This window comes from Phoenix dactylifera, chromosome 17, assembly GCF_009389715.1.
Source record: "Phoenix dactylifera cultivar Barhee BC4 chromosome 17, palm_55x_up_171113_PBpolish2nd_filt_p, whole genome shotgun sequence".
NCBI lineage: Eukaryota > Viridiplantae > Streptophyta > Magnoliopsida > Arecales > Arecaceae > Phoenix > Phoenix dactylifera.
In genome coordinates this window covers 14,878,344-14,901,935 of record NC_052408.1, presented here as the reverse complement: position 1 = coordinate 14,901,935, position 23,592 = coordinate 14,878,344, and the positions used below count along the sequence as shown (strand labels likewise).

Below are 23,592 nucleotides of genomic sequence, written 5' to 3'. Positions count from 1 at the left end.
TTTGATGAAAACGGAGGCAAAGCCACCCGACCTTTATTAGAAAAATAAAGTTTACAGAAACTATTTATAAAAAATGTGTAAGAAAGAAAAATATAAGAAAGTAATACAAATTTTTATAAAAGATAGTGGTCTGTAAGTAGACTTGTTAAACTGTTCAACAAGCTGAACAATCTCATAAGTGATTTGAAGAATCTTTGTAACTTCAATGTGCAACTATATAAGCTCTGCATCCCGATGTGAGTCAGCCTTTTTCTTAAAAGATAGATCATCGTCTCTCAACGTGCGGCGCAATTGCTCCATGGTTATTTTCAAGTTTGAGATGAGGGTCAAGTAGCTTCTTTGAACACAAATGCTTCCGGCTAAAGAAGGTTGATAAAATTTTCTGCAAAACACAATATATAGAACTTGATTTTTTAAAAAAAATCTGAGCATTTCAACAACTTAAATTCCAAGTTTGAACTTCAAACTAACTTCCAAGTGTTCAGTTCCACCTTCCAGCTTTTGGATTGTATGTCATCCAATTTATGTGGCCAGCAAGTATATACTTTCCACCCTGGGAAGTTGGTAAGTTATCCATCCTCCTTCACTTACAAGCCAAGGCTAAAATTTGTCCTCATCTTTGATGTTGGTTGTGATGCATGATTCTCGTATCAGATGGAAAGCTACCAGCTATCTAACTACAGGTACTAAGACCACAGAATTGGCAAAGCTTGGTGAAGCCGCCGGTCTCGCAATCAATATGGTGAATGAAGGGAAACAAGATTAAGAGGCTGCATTCGAAGATACGATGTCCGAGTTTGCGAACCATATGTACTTGGTAGGTTGAGCTGCAATGGAGTTTGACAAATGATAATGGCCAAAGAGAATGGCATTTGGAGAGAGTTCAGGTACCAATACGCATGGCTCCTGACACTATTTTATTGAACATTATTTTCTCAATCGGCGCCTGTTGGCCAATAGAGACACATTGGCCGCAATAACATCTGTGACACATGATGTTAGCCGACTTGTCAAAACTGAAGGCATTCAGCATCATGTGTCAAACCCCTTTATAGCTTTCAAGCATGTATGCATACTATGAAAGCTCGTGCAGGCGTGTGTTTAGTCCCACATTCGTTATTTGCTGGATAGATTTTGGATAGTTATACAGGATCAAGAAACCAAAATAATATTTTCCGACTAGTCTTTTGGATGAGATCTTAAATTGTAATAAATGATATCAAAGCGGATCTGGTCCATAACTTTTGTGAACTAGGAAGACTCTGCAGCATGGATTCATTGAGGTTGACCACGGGCCAATCGTGGTGCTTGTGATTAGATTTGAATGGATTTAAATCTTTAGCCTGATGAGAACGTCAGAGCTTAAACAGGGAAAGTATATGAGGATCCGTGCGGGTGTGTGTTTAGTCTCATATCGATTATTCGTTGAGTAGATATTTTTCGGCTAGCTCTTTTGGATGAGGCCCTGAGTTGTTATACATACCAACATATACACACATATACGCTAGCATCAGAACCATGCACCAACTAGGGTTGAGGGAGCAAATTGCCAAACACTGGACCCAAATATTATTGGCTATATTATTTCGAAAAATACTATCAATTATATCTAATCAATATCACAAATCAAGAACCTATAGCCAGCAAGGACTTGAGAGCAAAGTGCCAACTGCTGGCTATTAATTCCATAAGACTATTGCAAAATAATATTTTAGTTCTTAGGATATTTTTTTTAAAAAAAATAAAAACCATGAAATTGACCGTTACCAACTAAAGTTTTCTGCAGACCATGGAATATAGACAAGTGAAAAATTTACTCCAAGTCCTCCCTTGTCTGGTGCCGGTGGGGCTCTGATGCCTGTGCTCGTAAAAAACTGGGTCCATTGGTGCAACACTGGTCCCAAACCAACCGTGTCATGGTGTGACCCACTGCATTACTTCCTTGTACGACGCTGTCGGACTTCCAGATTCTTAACCTCTCCATTCTCTCAGCCACGTAAGAACGACAAACCCTTCCCTTCTTTCCCCTCCAGCCTTTACCATCTGGCCTCAGCTGAGGAGATGGATAACTTTATTCTATTACAATGCTCAAAGTCGAACATAGCTACTAGGCCAAAATTGCCAATGGCCTTGTGTTTCTCGTAATACAAAATTTTTCCCATTTCTATACAGGCAGAGCAGCCAGACTTCATGGAAGAACCCACATTTCCCTGAGAAAATGTTTAGTTTTATTGTAGTTCTATTTTTTGTCTAAATGTTTGCAACTGCACAACTAACTAGTTGCACTGTGAATACTAAATAATAACCATGATACATATAATTGGGACATGACTGTAGTGTGATATATAGGAAGCCATAGCTCGAACTTGTTCCCTTAGCCGACATAATCTTTTTCTTTTCTTTTGTTTTTCTTCTTTTTCCTCAGAAGAGCTAACATAATCTACTATTATTCACCAAGTTAAGATGACCTTTTTGCACCCCCATTTCCACTTCTTTCATGCAATTGGCCTTTGTCCGAAGAAGCTCTTTGATCTCCTGTGGATTGAAAGGAGGCGGCATCGTGCATGGATTCGAGCCGGAAGTGAGATCCGGCATTGATTCTATCATGAATGTCTTTATGAGCCCTTCTGCAGAGCAAGCCATGGATTCCAAACACAACTCGATGGCATTCTTCGGCCTAGAAGGTTTGTACGTCAGAAGCTTGGCGTATTCACTTAGTAGATGGAACATGTAGTCATACACATGATCCATCTTTAACTGTTCTTCAATGAAGCGACTCCCCTCCTTTCCTATAGCTTGTGCCTGTTGCAGATTTACAGCATCAGTAAGACATTGGAATGGTATCTCAGCATTACATGCAATAAAGATAAATCAAATGCTAGTATGGGTACAAGTTGAGAATAACAATAGCAAGCGACACTTGCATACATAGTTGAACACTCGCATTATAGCATAAAGATGAGACATTTCCTATTACTATTATTTTTTCTTTTTTGTTCCATAAATTGAACTCCTTTTGGCTTCAATGTCAAGATATTCCCTTCAATGTAGGTATCTCAAAACAATTTCACAATTTCCACTGGCCAGCTCGGTGTCAACCCATGCTCTTCGTATTATATCAACAACAAGGGGGATCGGCGTCCCCACAAGGCTAAACTTATGTCAACTCCAAAGGCCAATTACAACCTAGAAGTCTCATTATCTAGCTAGGACGCGCAAAGGCCCGGAACCTGCGCTTGGTTCCGTACCCATTTTTGTGTGGGCTCCATGTCTATAGGGATGGTACCTTTGTGACAATGGGGATGGATGTGGCTTAAGCAATAAGTTTGGATTCTTTAGGGTTCTCGTAGTGCTATAATATCCTGAATAACCACCGTATCATCCATCTCAGAGATGGCTGCTATTCGTTGCAGAAATCCGAATGGCCATACTTGATACCATACACATATGCTCCAAACAAGCGACATCCATCCGTCTCTGAGATAGATGATGCTGCGATTATCTAGAATGGTACAACACTCTGTCGTGTAAAAGATGCTGCACTGTATATGATCCTAGATCTTAAGCAATTGGCATCCCAAAAAGTAATGATGCAGATGAGATGAGCTTTAACCCTGAAAAGCTTCTCCTTTCAATAGCTATGGCTTCTATCGTGTACAACCAGGCATCACATTATGAGGTCTCTCAAGGCGCACTCCGGGCTCTATGTAACTATGTTGCAGTCTGCAAACAGAGGTTGACCTTGGGCTGGGCTAGCCCATGGCCCAACCCAACCTGAGTCAAGGGATTCTTGGGTTGGGCTAAGCTTGGGTTTCTGAAAATTGACCTGCTCTAAAGTTGGCTGGTAGTTCACAATCTAGCTAGGTAACGCAGACTGAGTACGTGGTACGAATAATGTGTACAATATCTAATGGCAATTGGAACTCCCAAACATAAATTTGGAAGTAATATCATGCAATAACTTTTTTCCCACAATGAAATTAACAAAAAAATCTTTTATTTTTGTTATTAATAGAGTAAAGTAAGCTTCTGCCTTCCTCTTCCCCTCAAGAAGAAGAAGAAGAAGAAGAAGAAGAAGAAGAAGAAGAAATTAACAGAAGTCAATCTAATTTAATCATCCCAAATTATGCGAGCCAAACCGATGCCAAATTGGCAATTCATGAGAATGGGTTAAGCTTGAGCTCAGGCGGCGTCAGGCCGAGTGTTGGCATTGGGGCCAACTCTAGCTCAGCCCAAAGGTAAATGGATTGGGAGCATCAATGCATTAACTGATGGCCCTAGATGGAAGTATAGAACAAATCCAAGCCCTTCCAAACCTATATATAGCATTCTTCCCCTCCTAGCACCCCAAAAGATTTGGAGAGAGTTGGAATCCCTTGTTTGGATGACAGAATGAGTATAGAAGGCAAAGATTAACATAATTACCTCTTTCTTATGGGAGTTGCCCCAATCCACGGCAAACTTGATCGACCTGCACTTATCCCTGTCCGGAAGGGGCCAGTAATGGCGTCCAGGAAGCAGCCCCCTCGAGAAGAAATCATGGAACTGAGTCTTCACGTACAGCGTCGGCGAGTCACACGCCAAAATGTACTTCTCACTCACTGACCAAGCCCTCCCTTCGATATAAATCTTATACCTACCATCATCAAAACATTCCCATGCATTGTTAATTACAATCACAATTCACAACCAATCCAATATCGGCAGCTTCTAACTCAGAGAAACCTGCACAGAATTATATACCTATGCTTGCATTGGCTGGCTAAATCTGATCCCTTAAACCCTTGCCTTCTTGTTATACCCCAGTCCTATGCAGCAGAAACTCATATCGGTTAAGCAGGTAGAAGCATCCCAAAACCATTAATGCTATCAGAAGGCCAAAAGCCAGACATATATATATATATATATATATATATATATTATATATACCTGCTGGTATATCCGAGCATTCCACTCCTTGCCATTGGAGACGTTGCACTGCATCACCTCCCGCCGAGTCGCGCACACGCCGGTGTTGCCCTTCCAGTAAGCATATGGCTCTCTTTCCATCCAACTCATCCTCTCGTTCGCTTCTCTCAGCTCCTCGCTCAGTGTCTTCCATGGCTTTACGTTGACCTCAGGCCTTCAGATTTCAAGAACTCCAGTAAACAAAGAGGCATGTAAAAATTCCAACTTAAGTAGCTAGCTGGGAGGAGCATGGATAATTTACCAACCCCAGAAGGACCAGTCGGGGAACAGGATGTCGGCGGTGGAATCATCCTTGCAGTAGCGGAAGAGCGGCGGCGGCGGAGCAGAGTCTCGGTGGTCGGCGTACGGAATGACCGGCATGTCGCCGCAGTTGAACATGAGTTCGAGGTCGGGAATGCGGCCGGGGTATCGGTTCAGCAGCTGAAGGATTCCCCAGAGGGTGAAGACATCTCGGGTCTCGAATGCTTTGTGATACCTCTCCATGTAAGCCCGGCCGTCGAGGACCACCAGCCGGAAGTCGGCGGATTTCTGGGCAGCGGCCACCATGTCACGAGTGATGCCGGTACGGTTCCAGGGACGGAGGTCCTCGTGGATCCACCGGAAGTAGTCGGGGCAGGAATGGGAAGGCAAAGGAGAGGATGGAGATGGTGGTAGCGAGGGTGGGGGCGAGGGTGGTGTTCTTCTTTGGCAAACGTGGGCGGTGGCGGCTTGGTTTCCGGGCGGGCAAGCAAAACGGTTGGCTTCTGGTGCTGCTCGGTGGGGCTCCGAGCGTGCAAAGAAAGCTTGATGAGTCTTGGAGGCTACCGTGGAGAGGGTGGCGGCCACGCCGGCTGTGAAGGACTGGTTGAAAGAAAAGCACCTTAGTGAGATGCCATGCAAACACAAGAAATGGTCGATGCCTTCTGAAGCGATTACTTATGAAATCTACAAACTCCGAGGTTAATTACAGAGGTGTAATGTTTGCATGGCTACTCGAGGCCGGCATGGTTTAGGAATGGGCTGCTTTGTCTCCAGCCCAATTAAAACTGAGAGTATCCACAGTTCCCATACTTGTTTAGATGCGCTCCTACCATGGGCCGCCGAGCCTCGAATCTAAACTATATTTATTTTTAGTTAGGCTTCCAAAAAAATTTATTTAAAATTTGATATTTTTTATGTCCCTAAATTATTTGGGCTGGGAGAGAGAGAATTTCGGCCCATGCTTCATGGGCTGTGGAATGGGATCCAACAGCCCATGGTAAATCATGACACCAGACTTAGAAGCAAAGTATTCATTTCATTTGGCTATGATGACCGGTACAATCCCTACTACCTCGCATTGATTGGATGGTTGTAGGGCCATGACTGTTTTTTGTTTAAGCAGGCCACTCTAATGACCAATAACACCCTTTTCAAGTCAAAGAAGCAAGCCGATTGACTTGGTTAAATAGAACAAGAAACTTAGGGTTTTTTAAGATAAACATCGCATCGATCATCTTTTTTTTTAATAAAAAGATAAGTCTGCTTATTTTTACTGAAAATGATGGTTGTGGAAGTCCAATATCAATATGTCATTATAAATCTTCTAGTGAGGACATGTGCCTGGACTAGGATGGAGGGTGATAAAAAGTAATCATATTATGCACATCACATTCGAACCCATAGAATTTTGCCATCAAACAGGGTAGTCCACTAATATGTGCTGGAGCCATACACGGCACTTTGTTTGATGACTGCCCATCCTCTGATGGCGGCCATCCAGGGATGCGCAGCACACCGCAAAGAAAAGCTCGATCCACCCAAGAGCCCGGGCTGCGGTTGATCCGAAGAACTCTTAAGATCTTTTTTGATGCAAACAGTACTCCAAGATCAGTCACCTCCCTGTGCAACACTTGCACTAAGTTTTCCATGGCTGATCCCCAATGGTGTGACTCTCTTGACATTATTCTGGACAAAAATGCGTGGAAGAGTCTCCAATTGAGACCTGACACTATTCGTCAGCAGGGTTCAGGTCACACCGCCCACTCGTTGCACTTTCAGGAATTCTAATTGGACAAAAATTTCAACTTCTGCCGGGGTCCCACAAAAACAGAGACCCTCACGGCTCTTGGCGGTGAACACCTAGCAATCCTGGCTTTAGAAAATCTCCATAGCATGAGGGGATACAAGATGATCGATATAGAGGCATAGCAGCTTTTAGGGGATGGAGCTGAGTTCTATTTTCTTGTTCCTTCCAAGAAAAACTACTCTACTAGGTGTATTGAAATTAACCATGTACACAAGCTGCAGAAATTTCCTGACAGGCTATATCTAAGGCGGTGGAGGATAGAAGTACCAAGTTTTTAAAGAGAACAGAACTACCAAGTTGCTTCCCAGTACATGCACAAGGAACTCACGACCAGCCTAAAGGCTAAAATCAGAAGGTTGCGGGCAAAACCAAAGGATAATTTCTTTGTTTCAGATTTAAGGACCAGACAACATAACAAGCATACGAACCTAAAAAAAAGGATTAAAAACAAAACATAACGTCTATGAGAAAGCGAAGAGAACCAAGACCAGGAGAAGAACAAGTGCAACTAAAACGATGATGATGACTCGAGCAAAGGATTATGAAGAAAACTTTGAATTTCTTGTTTCAAATATAAGGACAAAACAACAAAGCAATCGCATGAACCTAAATAATAATAATAATAATAATAACAACAGAACATAACGTCTATGAGAAGATTAAAGGGACGTACTTCGTTGCTGATGAAGCGAAGAGAAATCAAGACCACGAGAAGAGCAAGTGCAAGGAAGACGACGATGACTCCTCTCGTCGAGGATTGAATCAACGCCACGGCGCTCCTAGTCTTGTCATGTAACAGCCCAAACATCTCATTCATTTTGCCCGAGAACGCATGCAAGAACCTCTTCATCCTGTCCTCGACCAGATCAACACCTCCCTCTTCCCAAAATCAGGCTTCTTCCGTTCATTCCAGCCCAAAAGAAGCGTTCCTTCTCTCACGTACCATACTGTAATATAGAAGGAGGACTCCTTGACTTCTAAACAATATAACACCGCACCTTAATACTGATCCTCTCTCTCTGTAATCATTTAATTCAGATGAAATAGACCAGATGGCACAAAGGAGAGCTTTAACGGAGAAGAAAATGGTGAGATGGAGGGTGCATCTGAGCTTCAATCCTATTTCTAGGTGTGTTAATTCGTTGGCGAGAGAGATTTATGTGCCTGTTGAATGCCATGGTATGAAAGGTGTCATGAAAGTTTCCACCCTCGCTCCCGTCTTCCACGGCCCTTCTCCCTTCCGTCTTGGGCGGGCGCACGCTTTTTCTGCCCCTTTGGGTCATGATGCCTCGCCGGTCTCTGGCCGCATATAACGAATCAGTCGATGTCAACACATAAGCCAACATATTATTCCATCTTCCAGTCCTGACTTCGCACGCAATTTGGTGACCGATCCGATTTCTAAATTTATACCTATTTGTGCTGCTCCTGAAAGTATAGTATCTGAAAATCAATAACAATAGGTTGAGAAAATTAAGAACTTAGCAAGAAAGAGTGACGATATGATATGTTTAAGAGGACCACAATGTTTTCTATGTCATGATTTGGTTATTATATGTTATCATTTGTTTCCTTGAAATATATGCCATGATTTCTTTTTCTTCTGTAGAATCGTTTGTTTCCTTCATTCATATATGCTATGATCTGCTTTCTTATATGTCATTATTTAGTTTTTTTTTATCATAACAAGATATATGCATAATTTGTTTTCTTATATGCCATTATTTATTTTTCTCTCGTTATAAGAAGATATATGCCATAATTTATTTTCTTTATTATAATGAAATATATGACATGATTTGCTTCCATTAGAATAGGAGTAATTTCAGTGAGATCAGCATTTAGTAAAGTAGATTTGGTGGTATATATTAATTGGGTGATACTTTCCTCTTCCCTCTTTAAATCATGTCCAGTAAGTTCATTAGGAAATCCTGGCAATTTGACTTTATGGAGAAAAAAAAGAATCTATTCATCCCAAGCCCTTCACATTTTCTAGTAGTAATAATGATTCTTCATTGATGATAAAGGAATAAAATATTATAAACTGTTATAACTAGTTTGCTACCTTTGCGAATTGCTTTTGAAGTATGTGATCATTCTTATCTTCGGAATTTTTCTTTGTTTAAAGTCCCATATCAGGCCTAAAATTATTGAGCCATTAAAACATTATAAGATAGCAACGGTCCGAGACTATGAGCCTTAAAAACTATGATCGCGTAGGAACTAAAAGTTAAAAGAATATGCCATCTTAATTTTGGCTTAAAAGTGATAATCCCTTTTTTTTCCAGTAAGAGAGATGACAACCGTCCACTTGGATACGGAGCACCTGACTTTCTATGTCAATCACCAACGAGATTATGCTATTTTACTCGATCCTTTCGGTTGCTCAAACCAACTAGAAGCCTGTTTTCCCTTGCAAGGTGAGAAGATGTCACACCCCGGAGGTCTACCATTTTCCTCTTCCACACTTCAAAGCATTCCTTTCTCCTTGAAATTTCAGAACGGAGCGCTCTATTAAGGTGCATATGAACAAACAAACAATCCTCTTGCCAGGTAGTATGGAAGGATTGGTGCAATTCACAGCCGAACAGGTGATGCAAAGTTGCCATGTTCGATGATTATGGGAAGCAATTTTCATCTTTAATAAAATACTTGTATTATTCATAAATGTGAAGTTTAAAATGTGACTACATTATAATAGAAAGGCTCGTAAGTAATTATAGATATATAATAATATATCGTTACCAGATAAATGCTGTCATAGTGTACTGCATTTACAAGATAGACCACTTAAAAGCACATCCCCGCTCAGCTTTTTCTCCCATTTGGACTTTCCTAGCCATTAATGAAAGCCTTTTTTTTTTTTTTGCTTTTTAATTATCTCTGCTTGCGGACGTAGATCAAACCTCGTAAATTTCTGTACTCTTCTCTCTGCCTACTTGTTATCTCTAGATCTATTCTCCTTGCACAGTAAATACAACCACTACAGAAAAAAATAAACTTTCCCAGCATTTTTTACATCCTCTACCGACGCTACCCAAAGCATCGCCGAAGCATCGGCAATACCTGAGTGAAAAAAAAAATTTCCGATGTTTTTGAAAAGCAGCGTAAAAGGTCGATTTTTAGCGATGCTTAAAAGCGTCGCTAAAAGCCTCAAAGCTGACGCTTATAAGCATCAGCTTTAGCTTTCAATTTTTTTTAAAAAAGTTAAAAGTAAAAAAGCCAACGCATATGGATGCAATTATGACCACAAAAAATGCAGCAAGCGCACAACAATAACCTATAATTTAGCCAATCACAAGCACTACATGGAAAATGATGCCTTACAACAAGAGGAAGAAAGAGACAAAATACACCAAAAGCTACTCGCTCGATCGCTTAAGAACAGAACGTAATAGAAGAAGATCGCTCGATCAGAAGAAAAGAACAGGAAAAATCTTAACTTGGCAAGATCATGGAATCACAAAAGCACAAAACAAACTCCAAACATGCATATCAAGAGGAAAAGAAAAGAAACTGCACTCCATCAAGGACCAGAAATGTGAACAGCGACAGAAGAAAACAAAAAAAAAAATTCGAAAAAGAAAGAAGAAATTTACAAGGATTTCATAAAAGAAGAGCCAATACAAATTGAATCCATCAAGTAGGAACCAGTAACGATCTAAAGGAACCATAAAGCAACAACCTTTCAATCATCAATCAGAATGACTGCTTAGGAGAAATATATATATCCATCAAAGATAACCTAGGAACGGTCGATTGATGAGGATGAGAGAGAGAGGAACCAGGGCATGGCGCTTGCAAGCCTAGAAGGAGAGCTTCTGATGGTTCATGGCCTGAGTGTAGAACTGAGAGAGCGAATTGGCCGTGTTGCAGAAGGTGGAGTAGAGAGTCCGATCCACCTCGTCAAGGGGCGTCGTGTCCAATTTCCGCTTTCGCGCCATAAATTCGATTCGGAGGAGAAATAGCAACGATCGCGAACGATCAATAATGGAGGAGGAATTATAGAAGAAGAGATCTTCTCTCTCCTCTTTAAATCTCTAAGCCGCTTCAGCAACGAGAAAGGAAGTGCCTATAATTTTTAAGGCCCGAAAGCGCTTGCAATCACCACAGAAAGGAATCGGCAAAAACCCCCAAAAAATCAATAGAAAATACTAACCCTCGCAGAAAACTCAAGAAACGAGAGAAAAAGGGCACCGGAAGAGGGCAAGGTCAACGGCGGCGGGGAAGCAGAACAGTGTACGCCGATCGGGGCTTAGAAAGCAAGATGGGGAGCCGATGGATTGATATCGGCGTTGGACGCTTTTGAATGAGAGATTGATGAAGGAGAGGAGAGGAGAGATTTTTAAAACAGCTACAGCATCAATCAAGAGGGGGGAGAGAGGTTGGGAAGCAATTTGACCTCCAACGTCGCTTATAAGCATCGTCTTAGGTCCAGCTTACGACGACGCTTTTTAAGCGTCAGCGATTTTGAAAATCTACCGATACTTTTTAGAAGCGTCGGTAAATCAAAATTTCCCGACGCTTCCCACTAACGTCGAAAAATCTCTCTTTTCCTATAGTGAACGCATATTATATCTATGAACTTTAGATAACAAGATAATATGAAACCAAGTCCTGAAAATTTGTTGACAGCCAACACATAAACTAGTTGGAACAGGACATCAGCAGGTACCTACAGTACCCAAATCAATTCATACATACATACATATGCATACATAAATACATATACATACATACATATCTATGTATATATATACATACATATGCATACAGATGCATACAAACATACGCATACAGACATACTATGTATTTCAGGAGGCTTCAGCACCAGCATGGCTCTTAAACAAGATCGAAAAAGGGAATTATCACAAATTTATTCACAATATCATATTTCTCTCTCTCTTTTTTTTCAATTTCTCCCATTCTATTGGAAGCACCTTTGCCGTGGTGAAGAAAAAGAAAATTGGAGAAATTCATGGAGTTGGACAATCTAAAGAAGAAATAAAAAAAAAAAAAACAAAAGAAATCAAGATAAAGGACAGCATGCAACACTTAGATATACTTGTAGATTCCTCGGAAACTCCGAGACCTCCTTTTGTAGTGCTGCTTATGAACTTTGGGACATAAGAGCAGCTATATTATGCATTTCAATGTGGGGCCATATTCTAGGCGAAAGTGAAGGAGAGAAGAGAGTTGTTTGTCAAACAAAGCAGGTTATTGCAATTGCCATAGTATTCTTAAACAGGCAGTCATAGGAAACCCAAGATAGAGCTATAAACCTGGCATGCGTAGTGATAACATTCCCCTACTGTGTAGAACAGGAGTTCTCATCATCATCTCACCAGCCTTCTTTTCAGAGCATGCCCATAAACTTTTTAAGTGTAAACCGCACATTTTTTGGCCAGAAGACGGGCACAGACAAATGCGCTCTTAAAGGCTAGTCAACAAGAACAATTATTTCGATTGAAACTCCTGTGCTCATCATAATATCAGCTTATTTGAATTTGTAGCGATCACAATAACAGCACAGCAGATACCCAAGTTTTCTAGCAAAAGCAACGAGCTAGTGCTCCACACCTCATATTCCACAATCTAATTTTCAAAAGCTAAAGCAATTCTTACCGAAAAAAAGGGTAAACCAATAGATGCTATATATATTGTCATATAGAGTTCAAGTCCACCCATACATCTATTATTTCAATGGACTGTGAAAATTAACATGCTGCAATCAAGCATATCCTGTGTTCATAAATTACGTTTAATAGACTAAGAAAGCTGCATGCCGCAATAAAAAACAGATATTGATCATTATGCAGCATGGGCATGGATAAACACGATACAGATAATGTTGACATGACAACTCTTGAAAAACTAGATATAAGACATACAATATTAAGTAAATATATTCGTAAGATAAAATGGACTCACTACATACAACAATGTCAACTTCCCAATAATAAAGTCAAACTGCATACAATAATATCAATGTTCACTGGCTCCATCAATCAATCATCATTTAAATCCAAAGAAAATATCCATGCTACATAAAATGATAAAAATATCACAAACTCCAAAATCAACCATATGCCATAAACAGAAGAAGAAGGAATACCCCTACTTTCCAGAAAGTATTTGAAGCATGGTTGGCGGAACCGTCCCGAACCGCCCGGTTCAAAACGTCCCAAGCTATACTGGCGGTGGACCGGAACAGTTCTGCCAACGAAACCAGAACCGGCGACGGAGGAAGAGGAGAAGAAAAAAGAAAAAAAGAGAGAGAGAGAGGGAGGGAGAGTGAGAGGAAGGAAGAGAGGCCGGCCGAAGCCGGCCGGAGAGCCTCAGAGGCGGGGCTCGGAGGGGGCCTCTTTTATTTTTCAAAATTTTAAGTAAAAGTCGACAAACCCATCGCCGACTTCACTTTTTTTTTTAAAGTAAAGTCGGCAATGAGTTTGCCAACTTTTACTTAAAATTCTTTAAAATAAAAGGGGCCCACTCCAGGCCCGTTTCTAAAGAAACAGGAGCCTGGAGGCGGATCCCGCTTATGCGGCTCTTCGGCCTCCGCCTCCTCCGTTAGAAGGCTCCCTAGCCTCCGCTGGCAGACCCTGGCCGGCCTCTCTCTTCCTTCCTCTCCCTCTCCCACTCCCACCCTCTCTCGCTCTCTTTTTTTCTCTCTCCTGTTCTCCCTCTTCCAAGCCTCTATTGTGTTGATATAGGGTCGGCACAACACGACGCGGGGTCGTACCGACTTGTGCCGCCGGACAACCGGTATGGGGCCTGATACTGGCACAGCAGACTATGATTCTAAATGTATAATAAGTGTTTAGACCCTTTTCTCAATTATAAAGAATAGGAAACTTAAAATAAGTAACCGACATTTTTCTAGCCATACCTAACAAATATTGTTATTCGATGCATATCGCATATAGACATGACGTACTTTGAAGCATCTGTTCTCCCAAGTATCATTATAGTACGAAAGCTTGCATTACTTTATTTTTCAATAGATTAGGTGTGTTGGCGGACAAAAACAGGGGCTGCAATAATGTCAAACACAATATGAGAAGCATTAGAAAGAATTGGACTTAATCAGTTGGAGATAGAACTGCTAGTGGACATTGCACTATCTTGGATTTCTTTATTAATAAAAAATGATCATGTGGGACATACATTTCCATACTAAACAAAGTTTCAAATCGAACAGCATTTTAAAGTGACATTGATGGAACATCTCAATGTGCACAAGCATAGCATGTCAACATGCATGATAAATTATTGTTGCAGCCTAACATGGAAAAACCCTTCTAAAGTGCAGGATCAGAGAATACAACATAGTATTTTGACCATGCAGATAAGCAAAGTATCAAGACAGATACGGTTACAGTGTACATTTTTTCAAGATTTCTCTTAAACCACACTACAAATTAACAAAGTGACCAGCATTAAATACTGCTCAGTAAATTTATCACAAGCAGTATCTCTTTAGCTTGCAGGAAAATTGCTTTCAACTTTTCCTTAACACAGAGACAGTAAAACAAATCTCAGCACTACAGACATCCTACAGGAGGGTCATCAGTACAGCTCCACATTAAACTCCACCCACACATTTCACCTCCGCTCTGTGTTGCTCAAACACAAGGTGTGTAAGAATAACCATTTCATTAAGAAAGTTTCGGAACTTTGGAGTGTCTACCTACCCTGGCGATGTTAATTGAAGCCAATCCTACATAGCAAGATCAGAGTAGCCAGTTATCCAAGAGAAAGATCCTCCCTGCAGTTAGTGTTGGGAACATCATATTTTTTGTCTCCAAGAATTCATGTTGATTTCAATATTTGGTATTTACTCACTCTAAATCTTACTGCTAAGCGTGGATGTTCCAAAATTCTAAAGAATAGTCCACCTTGCCCTTCACATGTTGAGTAAGTAGATCTCCAATGTCCAGAAAAATCAGTTACAGTGACACACTTCAATGTGGGGAAGAAAAACACCACTTCGCATGACCAAGTAGAAGTCCTCATTTTAGCAGGCAGAGGTTAACTATCTTGAAAAAGAAAACCTTTCAAGGTCTGAATGTTTTGGATACCAACAGCTGAAGAGTGGACTGACTTTAAAAACCTTGAGAGCAGACTGGTAATCATGAGCTATGGTCTGCAAATAATGTTCGATCCCTTCAAAATCAGTATCTAAAAAAGCCATTAACATAAAGCATTTTAATACAAGGCAATTAATAGCAATGTCATTCAGTGTATTGATCCTTGCCAGGATACTTCAGACCCAAACTAGATATCATGTTCGATTAATACTGTCAAAAAAATATTATGCTAAGTCTATGATTTTTCTCCATGGAGTACACCCATAAATAGCTGACTTGGTTAATGAAGATTAAACGTAACAACAGCATGTTGAATTCAGTCCAGGGCTGGATTTTGGAGTGTACTGGGCCGAATGTGGGTCCAAAAGGGTTAAGCCTGATGAACCATTGTTAGAACATTTACAACAGCAAAGGCTTAGCAGTAAGAAAGTTTGTCCCCACTTTATTTTATTAGAATGGTCAGAGTTATATTAAAATGCTGGCACACTAGATTGAAATTATTGCATTACTATAAAGCTTATCAATGAAGAGTCTTGGATTTATCCTTGATTTATTTCAAAATACACTCTTCACTCCGAAATCCAGAACTATTGCCAAGTTTCTGTCATCATTTCCCTAAAGTACAAACTTAATGGCCCTTGCACCATACCTAATTAACACTGTTATCCTATAGCAGCACATATGAGAGATGGGATCCATAGATCTATGATCATTCTTGCTGCTTAACATGGCAATACCAGCACATTGTTTTACGCAAACCAAAACCAAGATGTCCTGTGAAGTGTCCTCAAGCCAATCTGAGGAAATATAATTTTTTCATTCTATCAAAACATAGCCATATTGTTGAATCAAGATACCATTAAACTTCACTGGTTGCAATATACATCAAAACAAGCAAACAGCATATAAATAATGACCCCTAGAATCTTAACCTGCATGAGAGTTGGGTAAAATATCCAACATATAACCTCTTTTATTTCATAAATTATGGCCAAATAAAGCATATAAAATTGGCAATAACTACATCCACGAATGTCAAAAGAGTCAATTTGTAACTCATTCATTCTACACGATACTTAAATTGTGAACATCATGTCTTGCAGAGTTAACTCATCATAGTCAAGCTTATCAATCAATCGTTCCCGATATGCATTAAAGGGTAAGATATTACGAAAATTGCAAATCCACAGTCTCATCTTGATAGAGATGATAACAATACATATGTAAGAACTGTCATGATCATGACTAGGTTGTATAGATGATATATCATCTCCATTATACACACACACATAAATAAATAAAATAGAGTTGTAGGACGGAATCAAAAGGAATACATGCGGAGCTCATTCTTAGGGTGATGAAAGACACGAGCTACATTAACAACTTTCAAATACATTTACATCCAATCCACAAAGAAATTGCAATTCTCTGCAGGCTGTCAACAGCAACAAGAGAAATGCATGATGCATTGGACCTAACAACTCCAATATATATGCGATAAACTAACATTACATATCACGAGCATTTATTTAAACGAGTACATTTCATTTGATTTAGATCTTTCAGCAGATAATCATTATGAACAGGTAAATGAACGATAGCCAAAAAAACAGCTGAAACAATGATACTAATACAGAACTGAAGGAAGCATGTTAAAGACTTCAAACTCTACGTGAATGTGAATTCTATAGTAAATACAAAAGAGAAAATGCTTGAGTTTCTGCAGCTGAGAGGAAAATGAAACTAAATATTACCTTCAGCTCATGATAAGAAACTACCTCAGCTTGAACTTGAACAGAGAACCTATGTTGCAGTGACATAAAACCTTCCAGTAGCCTCCTCCTAGCATAAGTAACCATACTTGCAAATCAGGATTTTGTGATAAATGACAAAAGCCATCTTTAGGTAGACAATGCATCATGTTATTGACCCTCAAGAACTAAATAATTAATGTGCAAAAGCATTGAAATGCACGATATGTCTACAAAGGTGTCTGAATAATATTTCATAAAAAAATCATAAAAATTTCCAATAAAACATCTAACAGAAACCATGTTTAAGAATATGAAGCGCAGATGGGGCACATGTTTATTCCTACTTGCAGAGAGAAGACTCTGTAGATGGAAAGCGAGCCCCTTTTGCAGAAGTGCCTTGTTTCCTCCCAGTTGTTCCCAAGATCACTTCATGTAATCCAGATTTATTCCAGCAGATTGAATACCTAGAAAAAGAACAATCATATAAAGATACTGTTTTTCCTTCATATTTTATACTATTCAAAAGAAACACATATAACCAATTGGAAAAAAGATTGTTTGGTATGCAAAGTGTTAACAAACCATAAACTACCCGCATGTTAAAGTGGGTATCTCACTAGCGGACTGCTGGAACTCTTTCAGTGGAATAGGAGCCTCATAAATTTGCAGCTGTCAGAAGAACAGTATTTTTTTCTACATTAGCTAACAATTTTGACATTATTACATTACATTGCACATAGCAAATGTTATCAACCTTGTTCACTTGAAAAGGACTTGACAGCTTATCATGCAAAGAAGCTATCCGATCACAAAGAGCTCTCTGAAGATGATTTTCAACAGGAAATTCTTTAGGAGCATCAGCAGGTGATTTTCCCAAAGTAATGGTAGCAAGGTATACTGGTTGCAGAATATGAGAAAGTAAAGCTCCTGCGACATACAAGAGCAGAAGACATGTACGATAGAAAACATTTGAAAGAGTAATCATAATCCTCTTATAGTGCTAAGAACTATCACCAAGATATTTTAAGAGAGGACAAACAACAATACTTACAGCATATTACAGTGCATCATATCATCATTAGGAACTTCCTCAGCAATGAAAAAAACATATTTGGAGAAAAGAATATAAACCCAATATCTCAAGATAGCAGGAGTAGATCAATGAATTAGATCAACAGAACTATAGAACTCTCTCCGCAATACAGTAAAAAGGAACACATGGAGAGCTAACAAGCACAACTACAACAAGAGAGATTTATGCATATAAAGTTAGCAAATGTGACATACTACAGTACAAGAATAATATCGACCATGGTATATCAAGAAAACATAGAGAATCAGTATCGACCATGAGAATTAAATTGAGCATTTCTAGGACGCAACGAATATAGAATCAGTATTGGATAACTGAACAGTGGTCAAAATTCCCAATCAACAAAGAAACTGCATTCACAACACGAATAGGAAGAGAAACATTCTTACAAAAATGTGTCTATCCAATAAAGTTAATTTATCCAATTTACTCTAGTTTATTTTCAAACAAAATAGTATTTATGCACAATCTAAACCAACTCTACATATAAATATAATTGTTTCATCTCAACTTTGGAATACAAAATAATTCGGAAAAGTGGTGATATAAAAAGATCTCCAGGCCAATGCTACGCTAATAATACAAGCAAATATTAGAAGTTTCAGACCAATTTGAATTCGTAATAAGTGATTCCCCGGATCTTGTATGACGTAAGTGATATTGAATCTTTGACCTTGAGATACGCCCATAGAGAAATCAAGTACCAAACAAGCAAGCATTAACAAAAATTTTGTGATGGAAACAGAAAAGGAAAAGAAATGCATGCATATATAGGGTCCATTAGGCTAGCCAAACTTCAGAACCACCTTAATAAAACATCATGCTACCTTTGGTTGCAAGTGTTATCTGAAACCTTCACCAGTATGCCAAAGGAGATGGAAAATATAATAAAACTGAGACTTTATACTCATAAAACTTGTGCTATCAAAAATATGCTTCTTCCCATATTACCAAGGTTCCCATATCTACATCTTTTTGAGTAAAATGAGCTTCGCTCTTAAAATATGAATGGCAAAACCTTTTCCACCAAGAGTATTCTCTCTCCCCATTCAAAACCTCCCTGACAAGCACTTTGCCCTTAAAATATCTTCCTTAAATTTACTCCATGTTCACATCATCTAAACATACTAGGACTAGGGGGGAAGAAAACAGACCCAGCTTGACCCAACATGAATTAAAACTGTTTGAGTCGGGGTTGGGCCAAGGAATTTTCAATTCAGGCCAGGTATATCAGGCTATTTCACTTAGACGTTTATACGGATATCTTATGAGTTTAAGACAGCTCAAATCATGATGGTAGAGTACTTATGGGTCATATTGTTCAGTAGTTTGGATCAGATTAGCTGAAAGAGGTAAGTCTACCTTTTTTGTTTGTCACCTAAATTGTTCTCTGTTGAGTATGTCGTCACTTGAGTTTGTTAAAGTGTTCTTGGTTTCCTCTTCATGATAATTCGGTGCTACGTTGAGTAAGATTGCAGCTGATCAGGTCAAGTAGGGTGGGCTAGGTCCAGCCAGGCCAAGCTACAAGGAGAAAAAGTAAATTTTAAAAACTTGGAGCATTCCAGTTGATTCACTGATTACTACCAAGCTAGAAGAACGAAAATGTGTTTCCATCACCTTTATTTAACAAAATCCCTCAACTTAAACCGCCATAAAAATTCCACACACATAATCCCGTTTTCATTGTCTTTCTATATGGTACCTTCTTTCTTCTTTTCTTCTAACCCTCATCAGCTCATGCATACTAGCCTCCCTCATATGCAATTTCTAGATTTCTGCAAAATCAATGTCTCCCTATTTTCTACAAACTGAACTTCTTAATCTCTCCACCACCATTTGCTAAACATCTTAACCTCTTTGCAGATGGCTCAATTATTCAATCTTTGCCACCATAACTTGATACTTCTTTTAGTCTTATTCTTCCAGCCATACTTTTAGAGATCTAAAAATGATAAGACCCAATCCTCCGCTCGTACCACATACCCACTTTTGAAGTTTCAGCACATTGAAAGGAAGCAAATCTACCATTTCGGCAATGAATAAAAGAAAATCAATCCTCATAACAATGAATTGTGATCCTTTGATAAAGCATGTGAACTCCTTGTTATGATCTGAATTTGACATACATCTTTTGGTACAAGAAGATTGTTGCCACCCTCTCTTCTTCCAAAGTAAATCTTGTCCCACTAAATAGATACCCAAACAAGACAAGCATCACAAATATCTCAAACAGCTTTCATATTTGCACCAAATTATAACTGATTTTTACATAGTGGGCAACCCAAGTTCAATTTTGTGATCGTATGTGAAAAGTGATGTGATAAGGTAATTTCACCCCTACACTACTGCATACCAATATAACCAAAGTTGAGAAATCATTATCATGCATATATGAAACTTAATAAGCTAGGGTTTTGGGTGTTCAATTTTGTATCAACAAAGTATTTTGCTTCATAACCTGAAGACCCATTGACAAGAAAATTAATAAATTAGTTCATATATGCCCACTCACTACAATGAAAGACTGTTTGCAATTCAAAAACTCAAGCATGTTGTAGCCTAGAAATGGATTTAAATGATTGCATAACTACAATGTACAAAGCATTATCTGGATTGGAAATCATAATTCAAATATGATTTTATCCAAGTCTCAAGAAACAAACCTTGAACTCCAACAACATTCCAACGGGTTAACTTATCAAAACAGCTCATTGATAAAGTTATATCGCCACGCCCAGGCTTCTTTTGAACCATCCCAGCAACTCTAGGACAACCATTTGAAGAATGATCTCTTGATTCCTCCATATGAGAATATCCATTCTTGTGTTCAACTAATACTTCACTTCCTACATTGGTTAATAAGGTAAATTATTTACAAGATGATGAAACAACTTGATGAGCTGCTAAACTTGAAAAGATCATTTAATGATCAACTTGAAAATCAAGATATTGAATGTGCAAAATATATGAAGGAATATGAGGAACATAGCAATTGTGAGAATGATTAGAATGATTATCATCTTTACTGCAAAAACCAATAATTTTAACACCCTTGAACAATATTATAAATATAATATACATTTATATTCATGTAACTAGCCATTAAATCTTAATCAAACAGATGAATGACTTAGTTATTGTTCAGCTGTTGGACTAGCATCCAGCAGTTGACCTTTGGAAGTATAATACAATATATATGTTGAGAACCCTAAAGGCTCCCAATCACAATGCCTCACTGTCCTGCCTCACTGTCCCAGCCCCTCTTCTTTCTCCAACCACTACCTCCACCGCCACCTCCAATCCTTTCCCACCTCATCACCCCCTCCAGGAATGCCAAAGAACCCCTCCCCTTCTTCTCCTCTAGTGTCACCCCTCACCACCACCATGAATCTTTGCAACTGACCCATGGATCCCCTAAATCTACCTCCCATTCTCCTCTACCACCGCACTCTCACCACTGCCATGAACTTCATCTCCATCAACCCAAAAATCCCCTTAGATCTCCCTCCCTTGTCCACCTCCATTGCCCCCTCGCCCGAATCTCCGCCCCCTTCTCGTCCTACATCGTCCCCTCACCCGCCATATACTCCATTGCCGTCAATTCAGAGAACCACAGCCTCACTAAGAGCAAGGACCGCTGCTCATGCTGCAGCATCAAGCTCACTGCCTCCAAGAACGAGAGTTGGATAGATCTCCCTCCCTCTTCCCCTCTCTCTTTTTCAACTTTTTTCAGTATCTATTTATTTACCATTATTCCTGATTCTACTGATGTGCACTATGATAAATATACTTTTAAGTTATAAAACTTATTCATTTTCTTTAAATTTCAACTTATTCATGTTAATATACCAATCAAATGTTGCTACTCACTAGTGTGCCCGATTGCTATTTTCATTAGACAAAACCAAATTTCACAAAGGAAAGCCAAACGGCCCAAACCATAGCAAATAGCATATGATAGATTATAAAGATCGTGCTAGAAAACTAACCCATGGAACTGGTGACATTGGTTGACGGTGATGAATCTCCTTCCACTGGAAGATTTTGTATGAATAGTGGCAGGGGTGTAGAGTTTGAGTGGACTCCACCTGCAATAAAGAAATTAGGTATAACAGACAACAAGGAAATATAAGCATTCATAGCAAAACCAACACAGGAAAAAAAAATCATTCAAATGTTTAAATACAAACAGCACTGCAGTACAATATAGCAAAAAGAATTGAAGCCATACAAGGAAGCTGGCTGATATATAGATGTAATCGCCAGCCCGCATTTATCCTGTATCTTTCTTCGCCAGGACGGTTAGTATCCAACCCAAAAACCGTTCTTGGTGCATTATCTAAACCTAAATCACCTTCAGAAGAGAGACGTCCAATTTCTGAATAAAAAAACCTGTATTCCCTTCAAAGTTAAGTCTGAGCCCGATCCTAGTTTCTTGCCAACAAAATCTGGTTTCAACAAACCTCAAGAGCGACCTCCGTGCAATTATCTCAGCATGGGAATCATTGACGACATCACCTCTAGGGCTAAGGAGAGAACCCCCAATGCATTTGGTCCCGGTCCCTAGGGCAACGACCTCCAAATCTGAAATCAAAATTAGGGTTTTTAGGACTGGAATTAGGGTTTTAGATATCACGAAGATCGAAAAATGTGACGAACAAAGGATGGATGAGAGTACCATTGGCTGGGGAAGAGAGGAGGAAGGCGGCCACGACGGTGGTTTCCCGGCCCTGCGGCTTCCCTTTCTTCGGAAGCGAGCGGTAGAGGGAGAGGACGGCATCGGATACCCTCTCCCCCCATTTGCGCCCCTCCTCCTCCCATGGCGAAGGGGAGGAGAGCGAGGCCATGGCCTCTTCTTGGGTGCGAGAGATCTTGGGCTTGGTCTATTTTACGAAGCAGGGCGGGCAAAAGCGCATCAGTCTTGACGTTCGATAGAATTCTGCACGTGCCCGGCACGTGTAGAAAAAAATTGTGATCACTTTAAGAGTCGGGTTTGTTCTATGGGCCGTGATTCCAAGTACTAGACCTATTTAATAGATGGGCCAGATTCGGTTCGGGCCAAGTTTAACCAAATATAACTGAAACTAGTCGGACCCAGCTTGGCCTGGCCTTCGAGCCTACTTTCTAGACCCAAGCTGCTAGTTACTTGGTCTTCGGAGCAAACCATGAATTTTGTAAATCAGTATTATTTAGGTTCCTTGATTCTATATAAGTATCCAAGATCTATCTATGAACTCTAATGTAAAACTAAACACATGCCCGCATAGATTCTCACATACTCCATGGTTCTATATCGGTACCCATTAGATCCTGGATGCAGTGTCCCCTAGTTCACATAGGTTATGGGCTGAATCCGCTCTAATATCATTTGTAACAACCCCATGACCTTATCCAAAATAGCTACCCGGAAGATATTATTTAAGTTTCTTGATCCTATATAAGTATCCAAGATCTACCCACTCAATAACCAATGTGGAACTAAACACACGCCCGCACGAATCCTCACACACCAACAGTGAGAGATAGGACTCAACGAAAGATTAGTTGATTTAGTTCGTTGTACCACATTAAGAAGTTTTGCCATTGTTTTTCTTCTTTTAATCTTTTTTTTATATATATAGTGGAAACTCTGAAACTGGT

At 39.6% G+C, this 23,592-nt stretch overlaps 2 protein-coding genes across 10 annotated transcripts; both read right to left on the bottom strand.

Annotated features, from left to right (window-relative positions):
• Window positions 1-2,191: 2,191 nt before the first annotated feature.
• Window positions 2,192-8,275, bottom strand: LOC103719411 (protein O-glucosyltransferase 1). Its single transcript, XM_008808635.4, has 6 exons — window positions 7,689-8,275; window positions 5,210-5,808; window positions 4,930-5,122; window positions 4,744-4,808; window positions 4,426-4,636; window positions 2,192-2,802 (listed from the first exon to the last, which is right to left on the bottom strand). The coding sequence occupies exons 1-6, from the start codon at window positions 7,863-7,865 to the stop codon at window positions 2,431-2,433; spliced, it is 1,617 nt and encodes a 538-aa protein (XP_008806857.2). The 5' UTR covers window positions 7,866-8,275; the 3' UTR covers window positions 2,192-2,430.
• Window positions 8,276-8,306: 31 nt separating this feature from the next.
• On the bottom strand, window positions 8,307-22,849 carry LOC103719412 (tRNA-specific adenosine deaminase TAD1). 9 transcript variants are annotated; one of them, XR_005506727.1, is made up of 11 exons: window positions 22,631-22,849; window positions 22,416-22,536; window positions 22,184-22,344; window positions 21,942-22,040; window positions 20,616-20,798; window positions 17,614-17,786; window positions 17,452-17,528; window positions 17,204-17,323; window positions 16,860-16,947; window positions 13,905-14,049; window positions 9,281-13,058 (listed from the first exon to the last, which is right to left on the bottom strand). XR_005506727.1 is itself a non-coding variant. In XM_008808642.4 (10 exons), exons 1-10 carry the CDS (start codon window positions 22,797-22,799, stop codon window positions 8,429-8,431), a joined length of 1,206 nt encoding a protein of 401 aa, XP_008806864.1. In that variant the 5' UTR covers window positions 22,800-22,849; the 3' UTR covers window positions 8,307-8,428. The 9 variants fall into 9 exon arrangements, 6 of the variants coding, with proteins under 6 accessions (XP_008806864.1, XP_008806862.1, XP_008806860.1 ...); XR_605967.4 differs by lacking the exons at window positions 9,281-13,058; window positions 13,905-14,049 and adding exons at window positions 14,219-14,783; window positions 14,861-15,161; XR_001880105.3 differs by lacking the exons at window positions 9,281-13,058; window positions 13,905-14,049 and adding exons at window positions 14,219-14,783; window positions 14,873-15,161.
• Between the last annotated feature and the right edge of the window lie 743 nt (window positions 22,850-23,592).